The sequence below is a fragment of the Oreochromis aureus genome, linkage group 4 (assembly GCF_013358895.1).
Source record: "Oreochromis aureus strain Israel breed Guangdong linkage group 4, ZZ_aureus, whole genome shotgun sequence".
NCBI lineage: Eukaryota > Metazoa > Chordata > Actinopteri > Cichliformes > Cichlidae > Oreochromis > Oreochromis aureus.
Window position 1 is genome coordinate 9,748,617 of NC_052945.1, and position 21,317 is coordinate 9,769,933.

The window sequence follows — 21,317 nt, forward strand, 5'->3', positions numbered from 1 at the left end:
GAATCATGAGCTGGGTAGCAGCAAATAAACTTTCAAAGTAAAATATTAAAAAGCATTACAATGTCCTAAACTGAGCTAGCTCTGACTTTGCCCTGTAAAACCGACTGTTAGTCCACAGGGTTAGCATCTCTGACAGTATGTGTCACCCAAGTATAATGGCTCACCTCCCAGGATGACACATACAGGGTGAGGCTGAAGGTGACTGGAAGGAAAATATTAATTGAAGCTGGTTCTGCTCTGACCTTAAACATAATGTGTCTCAGCTGTAGGCTGGATTTTGTTTATGTACAGTGCAGAGCCAAGTGGCCTTATCACTGTGCAGTTTTCTGCAGAGTAAGAGAAAGACGCACAGTGTCTGCCCACGATACCCCCTTCCCTCCGCCTCTTTGACCCACTTTAAAAACCCTCATTAATTTGGTCTAAATAGAGAGCACACAAACTGCCCATATTCCCCAACAGATGGTAACCACCAAAAGTCTCACTTCCTGGCATTTAATAGCATGGGGGTAAGTTTTATTGCAGTGGTTAGATTAAAATATTAGGCAAAACATTTCTCAGAAACATAGATGTGCTTTTTTCTTCTCCCCCCCCATCAAGAACAAATCATGCCTTTCATTGGGCCGCTTTGCTTGCATCTTCCCACACACAACACAAAAGCTCTCTGTGATCTCTCTTGAGGCACAAAAGTGACTTTATTTATTGGACACACAGGCAAATTGAAGTACGGTTCAGAAAGACTTCTACTTTATGAACTTAAGGCCTCATATCCTTTTGACATAAAAGTGGAAGGTTTTCAGCCGATGGGCAGAGGGGGCAAAAAAGGAAAGACCAGATTTGCAGGGGGTGATTATGATTAGGCCTGGAGTTGAATGTAAGATTAGCTGCTGATTCCAGGGTTATAGTTGAAATTGAAAAGCAGGTTGAAACTCAGGGAGTTGTTTTATGCACAGACTATGTTTAGCCAAGAATCAGCAGGACTAGAGTAAGGGTAATTGTTGCTTCTGGTGGTTTGGTGGTTATGTCCTCTGAGGTCTGTGTAATGGAGAGACACATGAAGAAATGAACTCCTCTATAGTACCCTCCCTTAATTTTTCTGCAACAGCTGCTGAACAGTGTGGTGTATGTCAAAGTGAAGAACTATCCAGACGCAGTTAAGAGATGTGTATGTCCCCTTAAATCTGCCAAACATCACGCTTTACTTCTGGAGGATCTAGTTTTTCTGGCAGCTGAATGACATCATCTTTACCCGCCCTCCTGTGACAGTGCCAGACAGACACTGAGACTGCCACCAATTTGACCTCTCTCTCTCTCTCCCTCTCTCCATCACAGCTGACTGAGATCATGCAGCTGATGAATGCTTATTTCAGTGCCATCCATCGCCAACGAGGAAAAGGGGAAGATGCAGACATCACCATAGCAGACAGCACAGAGGTGGGCTTCCGTCACCTCCGATCAGCGCCGACACCCACACTCCTAGAGCTGCCCTCGCACCCTGTTTGAGAGGGACCCATACCCGGACACTTACTCCCCAACCCCTCAGCCAACTCCTCCGTGTGGCCCCCTGTAAGGCCCAGGCCCAGGCCTCAAGACACTGTGCCTCCTCCGCTGGGAATGGCACAGCAGCCAAAACAAAGAGAGAGCTGTTTTCATTCCCCATCTTTGAAAATAAACCCTCGCTGAGCTTTCCAGCTGAAGGAGCTGGCCAATGTAGGAGAGAGGGGGGTTCGGGAGAGGATGAGAAGGCAAGGGTTTCTGTTTTGCAAGTGAAGCCAGAAACCCACAGAAACCAATACGGCTGCTGATGAGGTGTCAAACACCCTCCCCCCACCCAGTCCTGTCACGCAATCTACTAGGTTACCCTAAATGGCAGTATCTCCCACTCCTCCCTCACCCCACCCTTCAAGACAATGTGAGTAGTTAGGGAAACACAGCAGCTGAGAGCTGAGACTTAGGGCAACAATAAGCTGTGGTACTCCCCTCATAAAGGTATGGCTTAGAGTAAAGACACTACTTTGTCCTCTTTCTTTCATAAAGAGTGCCATATGTGCGCTGCCTTTTGGAGAAGGCAGCGATCCCTCACGCACTGCTGGCATAGTGCTGAGAATATTCAGTGACACAGACATCTCCCCTGTCTTTGCTGCTCTCCGTCTCTGCCACACACATAGAAACCCGCTCACTCTCACATCCCTTTATGCTGAAATGTTCATCAGAGACATTCAGTTTTCACAAGGTCCCGGCTGAGCTTGCATTACCTAGAACTGTTGATGCAGTGAGCCATGTGAACTTGGAACTGGAAACAGATGTTGAACTCTATAGTTGAGTCATGTCGGCCGCCACTGCTATAAAACCCCTTATCTATGTGCGCTATTTGACCGAGAAATCAGAAAAGCTGTGTCATTTTCTTCATGACACATTCAGGATCCGGATAAACTGTTTCTTTTTTCACAGAAACCAAAGGATTTTGGAGTCCTTTCTACAGTGTCTCTACCAAATGCTCTGATTCGTCCTTTGTTGTGCTGCTTGTCTTGACTTTAATCCTTGACCTGAAATTTGGTTAACACTTGACTGATTAGGTAATTTTGCTTATGTTGACAAATATCCTAATGCAGCTGTAGTCTGCTGAAAAAATAGGTGCTTTTATGTTATACATATAAATATAAAAATCTCAGTCCCAGTCAGCAATGTGGATCATCGAACAGTGCCCCTACTTTAAAGAAACACTTTTCTAATCAGGCTACAGGTGCTGTCGTAGTATTATTTATGCCAACTTTGCATTTTGTTTTAACTCTCCTTTTATGTCTTAATTTCAGACCCATGCATATATTCATTTGAAGTTTGCTTTAACTGATCAGAGCCATAGATGCTCCCTAAAGCAGCTCTTATGTGTAAATCTCATGTAGCTCCTCCTTTGTGTTCACTGGTAATTCTGAAGCCAAAGTTTCACCAAGTCGTGGGTTTGAGCACGGACCAAAGATGTGCGTATTTTAATAAGCTTTTACAAGAAGAAATTAACCAAATGCGGACAGATTCCCTAATTTATATGCAACTATTTCCACTTGTATTAACATTTTCCTGCTGTACACTTCTTTTTAGTGTAGTATTTACAATGTAGGAATTTAAGACAGTAGATGCTTTGTAAAGATAATAGTCCAGTACTGTCTGCTACACTGCCCCATGCAATATAACCAGCCTAATTTTCATTTTTTTCTCACCATGGAAGGCCTTGACAAGTCATTGCACAGTCTGCCCTGTATCCTGCTCAGAAGCAGGTCTTTGCTTTTTCTACTGCAGCTGCAGGCAGCTCCAAGCTACATGTATGAAAAGGAAAGACGAAAAAGAAAAATCAAACTACACGTTTTTGCTTTGTATTAAGCTTGTTTGTATGTTGCATGGTACCTTTCTATTTGTGTATAGTTAATTGCACTATTGTTTGTTTTGAAACTAACTTGAGAGTGCAATAAAAAAAACTATAAATACTGTATGGAATTAATAAAAAAAAATAAATTTTACCATGTTGTCTTTGGTGGTGTTATTCAGCCTCATCTATCCCATTTTATTTTGAGAAATGTACGTATGTGGTGCCCAGACTTGTGAAGCATTAAGACTATTGTCTTCCTGTAGTTTTGAAGTAACTCAGCTGTGCTGTTAGTGCCAATGCTTTTTACTCGTTTATAAGAATAGCTGGTTGAACGAGTAATGCCAACTGTCTTTGTTGCCCTCTGGTTATGCGCCGTTTAATTAGTCGGATGAACAAACATCAGGAGCACAGCTCCATTCCATTCTCATACAACCGACCAGGTGTGTCTTCAGATAACATCTGAGACATTTCAAGTAAGAATTAAAATAATAGAAAATGTTTTTATTCAGTTTAAAACAGGTCCAACAGGCAAGCAAAATGTATCAGTATATTCACTTTTAGACAACACAGGGGAAGCCAGTGAATCAAGAATATTTACAGGCATAGAGATGAAGTGTTTAAATGAGATATATCCTTGTACTGTGTTCAACTGCGCAAACTAATTTTCTTTAGAGGACAAATGCTGTTAAAATGTCAATGCTGTTTTTATGGCAGGTATTTCAACACCATTTATGGCTCCAATCCAACTTCAACTTGACATTCTTGTTGGTCATGTACTGTGATAACAAATGAGCACTGTGTATCAGCAGCAGACAGATGGTACAGCGCACCACATTAACCAGCATGCTACTGCTTTCTGTCAGTTCCATCTATATACAAGGACATCTCTCTGCCTACCAAGTGCACAAAAACTAAAGTACTGTACTTTGTATAAAAATAGACCAAAACAAGGCAAAATGTTGATTTAGACTGAGGATAACTGTAAATAACATTGCTGCAAGAGATAAACAATAGAAATACAGAAACGGGTATATACATTTACAGATGTTTTGGAGACACCAGCTGTTGATGCTTTGTACAGGATTTTCTATAATTAGTGCCCTTTTATTTCACAGAGCTGTTAAGGTTGAGAACACTTCATATAAACTGGGGGTTCAGAATCTCCAGGATGTGATGCATTTACTTTTTTTGGTTAATAGTCATGAAAGTCTCTAATTTGGAGACACAAACACTATGTTATTACATGTTAAAGCAAGCCAATAAATATAGTTTTTATCCAGAAAAGCGGTTATAGCCAAATAACTCTATTCTGTGATATCTGTATGAAAGAAAACTATTTTTGGAGGGTGTCCAGAAGCGAGAATTAAGTATAAAACACAAAGTCTGTTCACTGTTCTTGCGTGCCCCAGGAAATATAGTCAGGCCTTGTTGCTGCGCTGTACTCGTCTACCAGCTGTTGGACAACTTCCCTCGAGTTGTCCAGCTCATCAAAGTTGTCCTTGAATATGTCCTCTTTGCGGAACTGCTCCAGGAAGGCCTCGCGCTTACGCAGTTTGTCGTACTGCCTGCATGTCCGCTCAAACAACTGCGGGACAGCAAAAAAGAAAAAGTGACATCAATGCTAACATCCCAAAGTAAGAAAAGTTTCGGGTTCAGATTTCTTTAAAACAGTCACACTTTCTGTTTTGTTTCTTCACCTTAGTGTTACGGGAAAGAAAAATGAAGTCTATTGCATGACTGAAACTTCTGTGTAACACTGATTTCCCCTTGCTTAAATTTAGGACCTACATTCATGAGAAAACAAAGCACAGCAATATAACCACCAGTAAAGGCTTTCTAAATCACCTTAGATTAAGTAATATAATGAAATGACATGGCTATAGTTTCTTTTAGTTTTACAACTTGTTCTAAACCGGTAAAAAGATTACGTAGTTTTGAGGAAATGTCTTGTTTGGCAGCATAATAATCCATAACCTAATTTTTCCTGGAATTCCCCATGAAATGCTGCTTGGGCAGCTCACTGCATATCCTCAACTATGAACAAGGACAGATTAAGGTCTCCACTACATAGTTACACACTGGAACTGAACATAACTTTCCAATATGCACTTACAGAGGAGATACTTGTGTGGTTGGCCATCATCAGGCCGCTGACTCGGTGAGCTGAGGGCAGGTACGGGGACTTTCTGGACAGAGCCACCTGGATGCTGGCGGGACCCCAGGGAATAAAACTGGCAAGTTTACGTTCCCGGATCCTTTGGAGGCTTTTATGCACCTAGAGTCAGTTCACATATGTTTAAATACACTCCTAACATAAATATGTTGGATCAGTTCAACACCTCAGACACCAGATGTACAATTGTACCTGTGTTGGGTCGACCTCCCCCTGGATGATGTTGAGGATAGCGATGTAGCAGTGGCTAGGCTGCCTCTCTCTTCCTGTGGACACCATCACATTCTTGGGTTGTAGGAGTCTCCTCATCACGTCCAGCACTGTGGTTTTCCTCACACTAGCAACCTGAGACACAGCAGGGTGATTGATTTCAAACGCAACACCATCGGGATTATTTTCTAATTTCACATGCATCACAAGGGATGGAACTCACCGACTGGTCAGTAGTGAGAGGTGTGTATCCAGTCATAAGGAAGTGGAGACGGGGTGTGGGGATGAGAGATGCAATCAAGCCAATAAGGTCATTGTTCATATAGCCTGGGTAGCGCAGAGTGGTTGTGCTTGCAGACATAATAGTGGAAACCTGCATGTATGAACGTTAAAGCAGACATGTTTTTATTTCTGCACTATATGCTCAATAACTGTGTTTAAAAGACAGATACTTTATTGATAGAACAACTAAAATTATTGATCAGCTCTAGTGAAAACACGAATTTTTCATCTTCCCACAAAATAATAAAAATATATTAAAACACAACAACCACACACCCAAATGTAAATCAAACCCTAAGCTTTTCTTTTCTTTTTTTGCCACTTGGCAATAAAAAAGTGTAGCTCAAGTCAAGCACTTTAAACTGTTTGGAAAGTGAAGCCAAGTGTGGTTCTTTTCAAGAAATCTGAAATCCATTTTAAAGTTCAACTAACTTGTCAAACTAGTTTGTGCATCTTGTAATTTCTGTATTGGGTGCCACGTCTCGTGCAGTCTGTCTCAACATTTGTCTTTGTTCAAATACAACAAGGAAGACTGCAAACTACACCTATAACTAAGATCTGCTGACTGACAAACAAAAAGAAAGGTGGAGGCTCTAACACAGCGTTATATCACTCACTCACCAGCTGATTGATCTGGGAGAATGAGGGGTTCTGGATATGCAGCCTGTCGGTGGCAATCCGATTTAGAGCGGTGTTATCCAAAACCACCTGACGCACACACACAATTCACATACATAGGGCAATGATTAGACAAATGAAGAGGAAAAACAAGGGAGAGGGAAAAGCTCTCCAGCAAAACAGCATAGTGAAAGTCAATACACTGCTACAATGTTAAAGAAAGGGTGAGAGGATATCGCAGTAATGATGCAGTAAAGAAACCTCTTAAGAAGCAATACAGTGTGCTGTTGTTAGAGGAGTTGAATATAAAAGACACACTGTACAGTCTCAACAGGGGGACCAATTCTTGGGCAGATTCTATTAGCTCTCCGGCTAATTTAATCAACATGGGGGCCTTATGCAAGACCCTGGAGGAAGTAGGTATTAAAGGGGAAACACCATTAGACCGTCAGAGCATCTCAGACTAATACAATCACCAATTCAGGACTTAGATTTAATAAGTTCGATATTAAATAGGATTTGCTAGGGCTCAAAGCTGGCACTGCAGTTTGCTTCTTTATTAGCCTGCTAGACAAGTAGTGAAGCAGCCTCAAGAGTAGATCTTCAACAAAGGAAAAGATAAGAGTTAGACAGTCTCTATCTGTCAGTAGCATCATAAAACAAGATTGTGCAATTCAAAATATAAACAAAATGCCATAAAAAGGATGCATCAAAGGCACCGTCAGCAATTAAGCTGTAGTGCTTAAGCTGTAGTGTCGCGTAATTTCACTTTAAAAGACAAATTACAACAGAGTAGTCAAATTGGGGGGAAAATATTTAACAGTTTTTGTATCTGTGATATTAATGTCACACTGAAAAGTTAAAATTAACATAAAACAGACCTTAAAGAAACCTTTTCAGTGAAGTATGGGTTCCTTATAAAAGGAGATAGCTACAGTAGTATACAGACTTTAAGTACTCACTGGCCACTTTATTAGGTATACCATGCTTGTACTTTGTTAGACTCCCTTTGGCCTTCAGAACCACCTTAGTTCTTCATAACACAGATTCAACAAGGTGCTGGACACAATCCTCAGAGATTTTGGTCCACATTGACATGATAGCGTCTCACAACTGCCGCAGGTTTGGCCTGGCCATTCTTCCTCTGACTGCTGACAAGGCATTTTCGGAGAACTGCCACTCACTGGATATTTTCTCTTTCTTTTTTTTGGGACCATTCTCTGTAAACCCTAGACATCGTTGTGTGGGAAAAAAACCCAGTAGGTCAGCAGTTTCTGAAATACTCAGATCAACCCATCTGGAACCAACAACCACGCCGCGTTCAAAATCACCTAAATCACCTTTCTTTCCCATTCTGATTCCCAGTTTGAACTTCATCAAGTCATGTTAACCAAGTCTAGATGCACAACATGCATTGGTTTGTTGCCATCTGATTGGATTTTTAGATGTCTGCATAAACAGGAAACTAAACAGCTGTACCCAATAAAGTGGCCAGTAAGCACATGTTAAGACATCTCATCTCAACATGTTACATTTTATTTTCCCATTTAAGCTCAGTGGAATAGCTGAACAATTTGGTTCATTTTAACTTTATTTTGCATGGCACGGTTATAGGGTTTCCAAAAATGCTGATTCCTATATCCTTATGCCATCTTGTGAGATTATTTACGTCATGGGTGTGTAATGATGCCAAGAAAGCAATGGGATTAATTAGTATCCTTTCTTTTTTTCCTTTTTTTTTTAAATGCTGCTGCTCACCACGCAGTCTGCATTCTGAGTGAGTCTCTTCAACGTCAGCAGTGAGTTGTATGGCTGAACAACCACATCACTCATCTCATCCTGGTTTGGGAAGACTGAGTAAGTCTGTACCAGCTTCTTTGGGTACCTGTGGGACAGAAATTATATATTATTTGCTCGTACTATACTGCAAGAAAAAGAAATACAAGGGATCAAGTTGAGTATGTGCATGCGGACCTGTCATTGAGCCTCTCCAGGAGATAGGATCCAAGCCCCGAGCCTGTCCCCCCAGCAATCGAGTGACACAGGACAAATCCCTACAAAGACAAAGGATCACTCAATACCTTCAATTTCAAGCTACAGCGTGCGCCACACATGTGCGAACCTTACTGTGAACTCTTCTGAAGCAGAACGTTAAATGTGCCTGTGGGTGTGCAAATGCCTCTTTTCCTCTGCAGTTATATAAATGGGAACGCAGCCCCACCTTACAAATAGGCTCCCTCACCCCCCCAAGACAGCCCAGTAATACCTGCCTTCTTCACTCGCCCGGCTATTATCACCAGACATACTGCACGCCACACCCTGCCAACATACACATGCCCACAGCAGCTCGGCCCACCTTCCTATCCAATGCACACACTAAATAATAATGTGGGGTCATAATGTGAATGAGTTACAGAAATTGCAGACCTTCGAAGGGAAATGCGACTGTTATTTTATGGGAGGCTGGCAGCTGAAGAAAGTTCACCCCCCAAAAAAAGGACGCTAAGAATAATAGTGAGGCATGGCTTGGGCTGTGCTGGTTTTAAGATGACAGGCTCTGGCACCATTTTAGCATGCCGTTTCTATCAAGTCATTCATTTCTACATGCATTTTACCACAACAAAAACAAAACACAAGCCTTAAAGACTGAGAGAAATCATGCCTGAGTAAAATCCACCACTCCATAACAGTATTCAGACAACGAATGGGTTTACTCAGTCTAGACTGAGCTTCACCTCCAAAAAGTCACTGAAAAGAGACACAAATCAACCCCAGAGACACCAAAAGTGCCCACATGACCACAAAGAAAGACGAAATGATCGCAAAATGACAACAAAGAGACACTGAGACACCAATTGCTCCACTACAAAGAGACACAAAATGACCACAGAGCGACACAAAATGATGACAGACATTACCAGTTAACCAGATCACAGATCACAAAGAGACAAATGGAGCTGCAGCATGACCACAAAACTACAAACAAACACAAAACAAGCTACAAGGTGTAAGTATATCCATATCAGACAGAAAATCCCTGTAATTTCAACAGGTTCAAAAGTAATCCCCTCACATTAACAACAAATACCTGACACTTTAATGCATGAATAAGGTTTAGGCTACAGTTTCAAGCTGCTCTTAAAAATATAATAGTTCTACACACATCCATATCAATTTACTCTTAAATCAATTTTTAAAATTCCACACTGCCACAGCCTCAATCGTCCCAGCCCTCTGGGATAGTCGGTATGTGATAAAAGATAAACTTGCCTCTAGACTGTCGCTGCCATCTGCCTCTCTGTCAATAATGTCGAAGATGTCTTCTTGAATTTTTTTTCCCTAGAGGTAGAGAATCCAGAGCAGATTTTAGATGTGTTATTAAAAATTTTATTGAGATTAATGGGGTATGGGTAAAAAACAAACAAACAAACAAAAAACAAACAAAAAGAGAAAAGTAGGTAGGTTATATCAGGTGATCACCTGTGCATAGCCACTAGCCCAATTGTTCCCGGCACCTCCACCATGCTCAGACAGGTAGATGTTTTCTGGGTTGTACAGGTTTGCATATGGGGAGTTAAGGATGGAGTGGATCACGCGGGGCTCCAAGTCGAGGAGAACTGCACGCGGGATGTAATGCTCATCGTCAGCCTTTGGGGTTTTAATCAAAAACAAGCGGTTAGATGAAAACACTGCAGTGTTGAGCTTGTCGTCTCCCTGCAGGAGCTTGGTTCTTACAGTTTACTATACAAGCATGCCACCTAGTCGCAAATAATATGGTTGCACTTCAGCTACATAGAAGCATCATCACATAGAGGACTGGAGACGTTGTACACTCTGCGGTGCAGAAAATGTAGGCCGAATGTAACACATAGCAAGAGAGACTATGTGCCATGAACCAGAATACTTCTGCTCCACTTACCTGATAGAAGAATACATCCTTTCTGTCGGTCCCTTCTGTAGCAAACTCCTCAACAATCCCCTCTGGACTGATGCCATGCTCAGCACACAGCTGCTTCCAGAACTCAAATCCGACTGAGTAACAGGGAGGGGGAACAAGTAAACAAAACATGTTCATTTTGACTACTCAAACTGGTACAACTTTACTCTAAATGCACGGATGCCCGTTACCATAAAATGCATATCACAAAGGCACCTGATGGTAATCACACAATATGCACACAGTAACATTATGTTTATAGACACTATTAGCCAATAGGTAAGCTAGGATACAAGGTCGTTGTTTCTGTTATATTTAAAGTTAGCTCGACTTATTATTAGCAGTTAGCTACTGTCGTTACACAGCAGAATACATGACAATCTGATGACATCTCGCACAGCTAACAATAAAAAAGCTGTAGCGGTTTCAACGCTATCAACGTCTTTGCACGTACTTTGGTTTCCGCACTGTCCGAGCTGAAGCGTTATGATTTCCCGCGGCATGTTCCGTCTTCAGTCGCCCCTTATTTAGCTAGCTCTTGTAGTCTGCCTGCTAGCTAAATAATAGAAGAAAATAGCCACTGCTTTCACACCGCTTCACCTCTGCCCGCTCCTTCCCGCTTGGTCCTGCAGTGACGCTTCAAGCAGACTTCTTCTACTGTAGGTTAGCGAGTCGCAAGGCGACTCTAAACGTGTGCTGCCACCGTTCGTGTCGGAGTGTGTAGTGCTGTAAGGAACCGTAAAATTGATGGCACAGATTTCTGCCCATATTTACATCATCTTTCAACAGCTTTGAATATTTCCCTTGTTTTTGAAAATGTATACCAACACACTTCTTCTCCATTCCTCAGTTATTATCCCACTCTCCAAGATTGTGTTAAACAATCTGGTTAAAAAAATTCCACTCTCATAGACATCTCTATACCTCCACACTTATGTAATCTTGGCCAACTGCCTTTCCACTCTCCATCCCCTTCATCCTCTTCATAGCTACTTCCTCCTTACTAATCCTCTGCCCTTCCTGATTCACTAACTGTCCTCCATCTCTCCCCCTCTGTTACTTTCGTTATTCATGAGCTCTTCAAAGTACTCGGCACACTCTTTAGTACAGCTTCCATCTGTAATCACTCTAACCTGCTGCATATCCTTTCATTATTAACATTATATAATAATAATAATAATAATAATAATAATAATAATAATAATAATGTTCCCCTTGTTTGTATTCATCAATGTCATTATAGAATGTGACCAGAAGGGGACAGTGTAGACACGTTTTAAAATGCTCAACTGTAAGCCCACTGTCTATGAGATAAATTACAGTAGCTAAATAAACTTTCGGGTATACAGTTAAATTTAGATTATTTAGACAGGGAAGTAAAGTTCTTTTCATAACAAGCCATTTTCATTAATAGGTCGTAAGTATTGAATTGTACGAGATGATATTTTCAATAGGCTTAAAATCATGATGAATAAAGAGGGAAGAAGTGGGTGGTTGTGGACAGCTTAATCGAAAATGGGTTAGGTTTTTGGTGTGGAAAATTACAGTCGCAATGGCTCTTTAATTTTCAACTTTGCCAACGAAGTGCTTCAAAATAAGCAAAGATGTTCCTACTGCACCTGAATGTCTCATGACGCAGGGCCCAAGTGGATTGTGATTGGGCCGCTGACGGCTCAGAAAAACAGGTAACGCCATATTGTAAGTTCTCCGAGTCGAGCGCCGCATTTCTGCAAAAAAAATGACAAAATAGTAAGTGTCAGCTGCTTTTGAAACGTTTATCCATTTGCTTTGATAAAATATTTTATTTTAATATAGTCAAATGTGTGTTGTTAGACCATAATAAAGTGGTTTGGCTGGCGTCATTTGCTTTTAGCTTAAAAATCCGTTAGCATAAATGTTAGTGGAGCGGCGCTGTGGCGCCCCTCATGAAGCTGTTTACATGGTTCCACTTAGCTTAAGTCTTTATTTTACAGGCTTACTTTATCAGCAGTAGGACGCTAAGATGACTCACACTGGAACAATGCAAGGGGCAGATGTGGGGGATTGCTCTGCTAATCAGAGCGCTGATATCTGCCTTCGAAGTCGTTCATGCTCTAGCGAAAGAGATGGCCAAGTACGAGCTGTCAAAGCTGCTCTCCAGTCCAGGCTGGGGCCCTATGAGCCTGTCCTGACCTACCTGCAGTCTGTCCTGGTCTGGGAAAAACCCTTTCATTGTGTCCTTCTCTACATTGTGATCAACGTTGTGTTCTGGTAAGTTTTAGCTTATGTTAGTTTGTGAGTTATGTTTCCTCAGTGTCTCTGTGTTACAGTTGCCGACATGCAGACAAAACCAAGAGGCAAGACAGCGTGACTGGAAGCAGATGGTTCTTATGCACAATGCAAATATTTTGCCTGTCAGTTCAATATAAAGCAGCTGGCTGAGTGGCGGTACTATTTTTATGCACACTCTGCAGGGACTTTTCACTCAACTTTTATGCTCTCCAAACTGTTGCTTTTCATCTTGAAATCAGTGTAATGCTGTGGATTATCTCTACCAATTTTACCAGTGAGCCTGTAGAGGTCAAATCTACAGTTAGTGTCATGGGGATAAGGGGGGAAGTTGTTTCACTATATGAATATGTAAGTATGTTTGAGTGTTTCACTGGGCCAAATTTTGCCTTACTTAGTTGAGCTGGGTATTGCTAGATGTACAGGAAGGATCACTGACCTGACACATGGAAAGAAAGCCTGACTGGTGTGCATGTTTGCAGAGTTCTGGCATTCAGCCTGAATTTGATTAGACCACCAAGCGTTTCAGAACGTTTGCACTGCATCTGCTTTAGTTTTGCTTCAGCACGCACGTAATGGTGCAGGCCATTTTCAGCCCAGAGTGATGCAGCCATAACCCCAAAGTGACTGAAAGTTAGACATTAACAAGGGCAGCCACTCTCACAGTAGGACAGGGTTGTCCTGATTTTCAACATACAGGTGGCGAAGACAAACTTGTGAAACCACCAGCTGCATTTTCAGTGCTGAGCACTTGTTGTTTTCTCATTTTTCGGTGACCCAACTTTCCATAAACATTTCACATTGCTTTTGTTACTGTCACTTCTAATTACAGCATTAACCCAAATACTGATACCCCTTGTTCTGCCAGCAAATTCTTTGTTAGGTTAATCTCTAACCGGTGATTGGCAGATTCCTGCAGTATTGTTGTTCCCATTACATTTTGGAGTCTTGTGATCTGAAAATGGAGCAGCAGTGGGGATTTAGTTAGGGTTGTGTGCAAGGCAGAAAGATGGAAAAAACCTGAAACCTTGTGTATAGTTAGACCACATTTTTTAATATGTACATCTGTTAGTCTGTTGGATTAATATCAGCTAAATGTTTATTGATATAATTGATATTGCAGTAGTGGGTGGAGTAAAAAAAAAAACAGTCAAATACTCTACTTACTGCCAACCTTCTGGTTTACAATAAATTTGTGTAAGACACCAGAAGGTGGGCTTTCTTTCTTATTCTTACTTTTGACAATAATAAATGGAATTCGCTCAGACCGTCTTGCGATTTAATTAATTTTGCATTAACTTTTTAACTACATAGCTCTGTGATTGTTTATGCCTGGGAAAGCAAGAAATAGATGCACTGTGTTCATGTGTTTTCTGTGGTTTATCCCCTGCCAGGTTCTTCGCTCTGACCTCACTGCGCCTGATATTCCTGTTGGCATCTGGCATGGCTGTATTCGTCTGTCTAGATACCTGGAGAAATAAGATCTGGCCAGAGATTAGAGGTGCTAAATTTTGTCTCAATGCGGTCTTTGTATATTTAAGAGAATGCAACATGTTCTGCATTTTCCTTTTTTCTACTCCTGGAATGTAATAGATTGTGCAAAATGCAGCCAATTCAATCCCTAATGTACTGTGGCTGTAGCAAATGTACTTTTGTTCCTAGAATAAACATGACATCAGTCAGCAGCCTTGCACTCCGGACTTTGAAAGTGGTCTGTATTAGTCATGAAACAGTTCATCTTTGGCAGTGGTTTTTAAAATCCTGAAGACACTGTAGATGAAAGCCAAGCAAATGTCTAAATAATGTATACATAATGTAAAACAGTGATATTTAATGTCTCTTAAAGTGATGAATGTTCTCTCCCTCTACAGTCAGAAAGCTGGATGAATCAGAAAATGAGAGGTTTGTACCCACAGTTGTTTTTTTTAATTATTTTTTTAATTATCATATTGCAGCATTAGTTGAATGATAAGGAGTTGAAGTTTAAATGATTGTGTCCCTGTCTAGCTGGGGTCTGGTGCATCCTGGCACCCTCAGTGTGCCTGAATTGTGCCACCATATTGCTGAGGCCTGGGTCAGTGGAGTGGTTCTCAAATCCAGTATTGTGCAGTACAAGCGTCGAAATCCTGGCACAGTGAGGGTTACACACAATAACACAATGACTTCATTCTGTATCACAACACCTGTTGTATGATTTTTAAGTTATCCCTGTTTGATTTACCTATTATCCTTTTCTAACTTTTTTTTCCTTCACTGGTTTATTAACTCGGTCACACTAGAGGAAAAATAAGCGGTTGACCAATGATTGCACAGAATTTTTCCACATTCGGCAAGCAACTTGTCACCAAGTGGTTGAGCATGCAACCTTCGAACATTCAACCATCAACCTCTGGGAGACCATTTTTTTAATCACAAGGCGACCTGTTGGGAGGCAACACCCAGTCACAGTCCAAGTTGGACTTACTGCAGTCGCTCAGACAGATCGGCAGAGCCTTGAAGAAAATTGATGTCTAATTTGTAAACACAAACAGTTGGAGTCGGCGTGAAACGATGGACACAACTTATATGTGACGAGTATCTTTGCAATAGATCGTTCTAGTCAGCTGGTTGTTTTCTTGTTATATTCCTATATAACATCAGAGTTACTGAGCAGCTATCTTTGTCCAGTTAAATCACAGTTATTGCTGTTTTATCATTGTTTTAAAGTAACTTTAAAGACTGCAACTGACTGATTTGTCATTGTCCTGCTCGCCATCTTTAAAGTTACCATTTCGAAGAGATACCACATGTTCATTGCACGGGGTTGGAATACTTTTGGTTGTGATACGGTCTCCAACTGCTGTTTTCCCTAGTGTGACTGTTAATGTGGATAAATGCACCATGGGCAACACGTGATGGTGTTGTTGACTATTTTCTGTTTGTGTGTGTGTGTGTTTTTGTTTGTTTGCTTGTTTTTTGTTTGTTTGTTTTTGTTTTTCCGGCTCTTCTGTGACAGTTTTGCATCCTGACCTGTGGAGTGTTCAGCTGTTTGGCTATCATTGGACGCTACATTCCTGGATTAGTGCTCTCCTACTCTGCTTGTGAGTCCGAGCAGTTTATCCAGTTCTAATTAAAAATCCACGCCTCTTCACAGAACTATGTTGGCAGAGAAACTCTGCCTGACTAGTCTAATTAAAAGTGCATGGGTGGTGAAACCAGATCTGTGGGGGCTCAGTACCAGGGCCTGATCTCTGAGGTGATTAAAATGTGGATGAGGCAGACCAGGCAGGAGTGAAAGAGCCAGGCAGAAAGCTAAGGAGGTCAGACAGAGACCAAGCTAATCTCCTAACCTTCAACCAGTGTAGGCTGCAAAGCTGGGCAAGGAGGACGTCTGACGTCTGAAACAATCCAAACATCAGCTTGTACTCTACATGTTAACCCTCTATTCCCTGTGCCTCAGTTTTTCTTTATCACTTAAAAAAAAAAAAAAAAGTCAACAGGCTATCTTTCTGTAGTGAAATACTGCAGTCTAATAGCATGGAAAATGTCCTTCTTCTCTATCTTAACTAGTATTCTCTCTGCCCCTCCTCTAGTGTTAGCTACTCTCCTGACTCCTCTGGCAGCCTATCACAAGGTTTTCCAGCATCTTGGCTTCAAGCTGGATCCAGTCCTGCAGCGGCTGGACTTCAGCGTTCGTGGATACATGATGTCAAAGCCCATTGATAATCAGTGTAAGTTGTAAACCAAATTGTATCGTGTATTATTAGTATGTTTTTACTAGAATTGACAGCTAACAAATCAGCTGGATTTTATGTAAATTTATTCTTTTGAGATGAAACTGTTGTTAAGACAATTTCCTCTCCAGTAAATGAGACCAAAGTGCAAATATCAGAGTAGATACAGTGATGTAAAGTATTTTTTTCTTTGTTTGTTGATTAATATGTTAATCAGTTCTAATTTTACAAACCATTTTAGCATTTCTAAAACTGAACTAACCAGGAAATGGAGGTGTCCTGCACACTATTTAACTACTACAGTTAAAATGAGCTGGACTAAGTACTCATTTGTTGTCTTGGTCACTCCACTCTGCAGTCCTACGAAGACCTCTACATGGTGCAGCTTCGGGTGAAGCCAGTGACAGTGAGGAGGAGTTGGCTGCTTTTTGCCCAACAGTAAGGCTGTTGCTGTTTCACTTCTAAAGCTCTTGATATTTTAATCAAACTGTTACTCACTATGCCTGCCTTTCTATTGTTTAAAGTCGGGACATCATACCTGAAATTTGTCTTCAAATATAGTTTTTGTTTTTGTTCATATTGTGATCCAGTAATTATGTCAACATACACAAAATGCTTCCTAAACCAGAAGTAAACTTTTATATTTAAAGTGTTCATAATGTGTAATGTGAATTTGTGAAAAAATGTTAAAGAGAGTCTTTAAAATTCTATAAATTAAAATTTAAAGTCTGTCAATGTTTTTTTTTTTTTTTTTCTTTTCTTTAAGTGAACATAAGTTGTTGTTAGTCAACAGTGTTGGTTACAAGGTTATAAAATGAAACAAAAGATGAAACATTCATTGCACCTATTGCTTTTTCAGCACACGGTTAGCTACAGCAGCACGTCAGCACCATTTCCTGTTGTGGTTAGGAACGTCACAAAATGTGCTTGTTTATTTTTGTCTTAATGTGTGTTTGTGGCAAAGCCTGCAGACGGTAAAAGGATGAGAAACAAGCAGAGTCAAACTAAGAATGTTTCTCTGTTTATGTCAGAGTCGGAGTTACCAGCTTGACTGCCATCTTAAAAAAAATGCACCACAGCACAACCTAAACCATTTCATTTTGTCTCCTAGTTTGATGATGCTGTTGTTGCGAGGGCGCTTGCACTGACCGACTCCGAGCATTCTGATGCTGAGGTTTCTTATACTGACAATGGAACATTTAACCTGTCACGTGGCCAGACCCCACTGACTGAAGGCTCTGAGGGTATGTATGCAAGAAAGACGGCTTTCTTACCTCCATTTCCTGGTTAGTTCATGCTTCTGATCTTCTCCCTGTCTGTAATCCGGCCAGATTTTGACAGGCATAGTGATGCTGAAGAATCCTTTGCCCAGGACCTCCCAGACTTCCCCTCCATAAACCCTGATGCCACTCTGATGGATGATGATGATGACACGAGCATTGGACTGCCTAGCCTGGGTCCGTCTGGGCTAGCTAGCCACCGGGCTTCAGTGCTGGATGTGGATGCTCATCTTGACTCAGACCAAGAGGATCTAGATGCTGAACTTTCTCTTAGCAGCCTGCCACTTGCCTCTAATATCACTGGAGACTTGGCTGGAGTCATTGCCAGCAACATGATCCAGGCAGCAATAGCCGGGGCGCTGCAACCTCGGCCTCCTGCTGCCCAACGCAGAGAAGGTCCCCCCAGGGCCGGGGCCCACCGAAGTTATCGCAAGCAGTCCAGCTCTGAGCTAGACACAGACTTGGATGGAGAAGACTTTGAAATGCTGGATCAGTCTGAACTAAACCAGTTGGATCCCTTCGGTGAAGGTGCAGGTTCTAGACGTGGAGAGAGCCAGGGGTCTAACTTTTTGTCTAGCCTGCTTGGTAAACCACAGTAAGGGGTGTGTGTGTGTGTCTGTGTGTGCACAGCTTGAATGCGTATTGATAAAGTATGAGAATGTGTGTGGGAGACTATTTTAGGTTCCAGCACCCCTGCTCCTGATTAGCATCAGTTTATCACTGTGAAGTATTTCATATTTTCTATCTTTTCAGACTCTCTTTGCTGTAGTTTGAAATCTTGATCATCCAGAAAACTTTTACTTCGTAGGCTGAGCAATAGATAACACAATAACATACATAAAACACATTCAAACATTAAATAAACCAGCATTATTGAGCCTTTTTGCAGTCTTGTAACTTTACACACCACTCAGTTACAAGGTACAAGTACTTGTTGACTTCAAATGAAAGCCAGAGGCCATCAGATCTTTTCTACACCGAGGTCTAGACATACAGGGCTATTAACACAGGACCAAATGTGACATTCCTCTTGGTTGAGCTGAGCCATGTTTTAGTACTGATATTGTGCAACAGCCTTTTATATAAAAGCTTATTTAGGCATTGCAGTATTCGGATGTATCAGCCCTTCAGTAAGTAGTAGCTCATGTTCATGTTGATACTCTGCTGTCTTAACACGATATGATGGAAGAGGATTAATTTGATGGTGCACCATCGAATTCATTTAGAGATTCATTTAGACAATTTAAACAGTTGATAGCAGTTGCGTATTTAGACTGTGATTGTGTTCTTCAATGAAGGTGAATGATATCTGGATAAAGTTCAACATTTTCTATTTCCCTTTTCTCTTGACTAACATGAACGCATTCTAAGTTTATTTTGTCACAATAGTCTTATGTGGCCCAGAGTAACTCTGATTGTTACATTTGTGTTAATGAATTTGTTCCTCACAGCAGAACATGCTTCTTTTTCGCGTGTGAGTAATTTCTGAATTTTTTTTCCATTTTCCTGCCCTTTAATATGGCTCAATTACCTTGTGTGCATGTTAAATACCTGGAATGAGCCCTCGGGTTTGTGTGCGATTCAGTTTTTTGTTTGTTTTAGTTTTTTTAAAGAAAAAATTTAAAATAGTCTCTTTATGTCTTACCACTCTTGTATTCTGTCTGCTTGACCTTCAAACTGACCTTTTTTTTTTTTTTTTTTTTTTAAGACAGAAAATTATATTCTCAAGGCTCTTTTACAATCTTAATAGGCGACCTTGTTTACATCAAGTTTGGATAGGAAGTTAACCTCATGTCTTTTTTAAGTGTTATTTTATAGTGGCTTTTGCTGGTCAGCCTGATTTCCTATACATGGACAAATCATGTCTGTATAGCGTTTTAGAGTGGAAATGGCACTTGAAATTTCCATGAGCCACAAGTGAGATTTACTGAAATGCACACATGAAAAGTTAAAATGCTGGTTGTTTAATAGAGGAAAAAAACATCACTGTTTTCAATTGTTATTTTGAGAAGAAAATCATAGCTGCAATTTCAGCACAGTATGGAAAAAAAATCTGCTGGATTCAGAATTTAAATAGAAAAATGCAAACTGATGGGAAATTGCAGAAAATAAATATTACTAAATTAGTTGGACTTGGTTTGACCATATCAGTTAACAAGAATGTTTCTGTAGGCTGTTCTATGAGAAGTCCTCATTATGAGTGATTTGTAGGCTGTTTGTAATGTAATGTGCATAGTAGTGTATTTTCTTCTCTGTAACTGGTTTTGATATGTTTTGATGTGCAAATCATATTAAATAAAATGTTTGCAATTAACTGTCTCTCTGTTTATCAAAGGTGCTCTTAAGGCAATTCAGATGTACTTCATTTAATACCGAAAAGCTCTGAAATGACTAGAAAACCAGTCACGGCCTAATTTGACATTTGTTTTATTCCGTTTTAGATGGATCGTCATAGCTGTGGACTTTGAAGAGCTGCAAGAAAATTTGATTTCTCTAAAGCACTCTTTGGATAATAAAAACATTTTGTGTCACATTTGGTCACATGTCAAAGGTGTCCTGTTGGTCTGATATCTGGTGTGGAGGCCATTTTAAAGTACAGTTGACTCAGTGTCATTGTGGTCATAAAGTGATAGACATGGTCACCAACAATACACAGGTTGGCTGTGGCATTTAAACAATGCTCAGTATTAACCCTAGAACACTATCGCTGGGTGATTTTCACCCGAGCAAATACATTTACATGATTTCTCTCTCCTGCAGCTTTTAGCGTGTCAAGGAGACTGTGCCTTCACCAGGGAAATCTCAAATGTCCCAGGAATGGGTGGACCAAAGACCAGCTTTCCAGTGTCATTATTTTTTTGTTTAGGAATTTTTTTTTTTCTTGAATTCCTAATTTTTCTGTTTTGGAGCATTATCTTAGGGTCCCCCCATGACACTTTTGTTTTCATTTTGTTAGACATGGCACAGTTGAAGATAAAAGAAGACCACTCTAGTTTGTCGTCATGTCATATTTTGATGACGTACTTTTTGTTGGTCTTATTATATAAGGGGTAAAAAATCACCTGGCAGTAGTGATTGTGTTACTATTTATAGCAATAGCGTTCTAGGGTTAAGCAGCCCAAACTGCCTAGAAAATATGCCACACACAGTTTCACCACCAGCACCAACATTTGTTTTAATGTTTACATCAAATTCTGACCCTACCATCTGAATGTTACAGCAGAAATTGAGACCCATCAGACCAGGCAACGTTTTTGTAACGTTTTAATTTTAATGAGATACCTAGTAAGATTTTCTGCTGTAGCCCATCTTTTTTCAAAGTTCAACATTTAGAGATGCTCTTCTGCATATCTTGTTTATTGCACCCTGGTCATTCTCCTCTGACATTAATGAGACATTTTCACCCAGAGAACTGCAGCTGTTTTCTGATCATTCTCTGTAAACCCAAAAATATGGTTGTGAGGGAAAATTCCAGTAG

General features: G+C 40.7%; 3 protein-coding genes across 3 annotated transcripts in view; 2 read left to right on the plus strand and 1 right to left on the minus strand.

Moving 5' to 3' along the window:
* Window positions 1–3,509, plus strand: part of plekhh3 (pleckstrin homology, MyTH4 and FERM domain containing H3) — a 36,532-nt gene extending 33,023 nt beyond the window's left edge. Inside the window, exon 13 of the mRNA XM_031729916.2 lies at window positions 1,330–3,509. Within this exon, the coding sequence (XP_031585776.1) occupies window positions 1,330–1,500 (171 nt within the window). The 3' untranslated portion in view covers window positions 1,501–3,509. The remainder of the gene's footprint in view (window positions 1–1,329) is intronic.
* A 335-nt stretch (window positions 3,510–3,844) lies between these two features.
* On the minus strand, window positions 3,845–11,526 carry tubg1 (tubulin, gamma 1). The gene is made up of 11 exons (XM_031729917.2): window positions 11,033–11,526; window positions 10,561–10,673; window positions 10,122–10,289; window positions 9,912–9,980; window positions 8,616–8,695; window positions 8,400–8,526; window positions 6,645–6,731; window positions 5,965–6,114; window positions 5,724–5,876; window positions 5,472–5,633; window positions 3,845–4,943 (listed from the first exon to the last, which is right to left on the minus strand). Exons 1-11 carry the CDS (start codon window positions 11,079–11,081, stop codon window positions 4,746–4,748), a joined length of 1,356 nt encoding a protein of 451 aa, XP_031585777.1. The 5' UTR covers window positions 11,082–11,526; the 3' UTR covers window positions 3,845–4,745.
* A 693-nt stretch (window positions 11,527–12,219) lies between these two features.
* Window positions 12,220–20,153, plus strand: retreg3 (reticulophagy regulator family member 3). The gene is made up of 10 exons (XM_031729918.2): window positions 12,220–12,327; window positions 12,552–12,828; window positions 14,241–14,347; window positions 14,718–14,748; window positions 14,854–14,980; window positions 15,842–15,926; window positions 16,419–16,556; window positions 16,918–16,997; window positions 17,671–17,803; window positions 17,891–20,153. The coding sequence occupies exons 2-10, from the start codon at window positions 12,581–12,583 to the stop codon at window positions 18,436–18,438; spliced, it is 1,497 nt and encodes a 498-aa protein (XP_031585778.1). The 5' UTR covers window positions 12,220–12,327; window positions 12,552–12,580; the 3' UTR covers window positions 18,439–20,153.
* Window positions 20,154–21,317: the final 1,164 nt, after the last annotated feature.

What these genes read in the sequence shown, in the direction of transcription:
- tubg1 (XM_031729917.2), bottom strand. Translation starts at nt 11,081, where the DNA reads ATGCCGCGGGAAATCATAACGCTTCAGCTCGGACAGTGCGGAAACCAA. An exon ending in ATGGCAGCGACAGTCTAGAG is followed by an intron (nt 8,696 to 9,911) that starts GCAAGTTTATCT and finishes TTGTCTTTGTAG; the next exon opens with GGATTTGTCCTGTGTCACTC. An exon ending in CTCTCACTACTGACCAGTCG is followed by an intron (nt 5,877 to 5,964) that starts GTGAGTTCCATC and finishes GCTGTGTCTCAG; the next exon opens with GTTGCTAGTGTGAGGAAAAC.
- retreg3 (XM_031729918.2), top strand. Translation starts at nt 12,581, where the DNA reads ATGACTCACACTGGAACAATGCAAGGGGCAGATGTGGGGGATTGCTCT. An exon ending in GATGAATCAGAAAATGAGAG is followed by an intron (nt 14,749 to 14,853) that starts GTTTGTACCCAC and finishes GTCCCTGTCTAG; the next exon opens with CTGGGGTCTGGTGCATCCTG. An exon ending in AAAGCCCATTGATAATCAGT is followed by an intron (nt 16,557 to 16,917) that starts GTAAGTTGTAAA and finishes TCCACTCTGCAG; the next exon opens with TCCTACGAAGACCTCTACAT.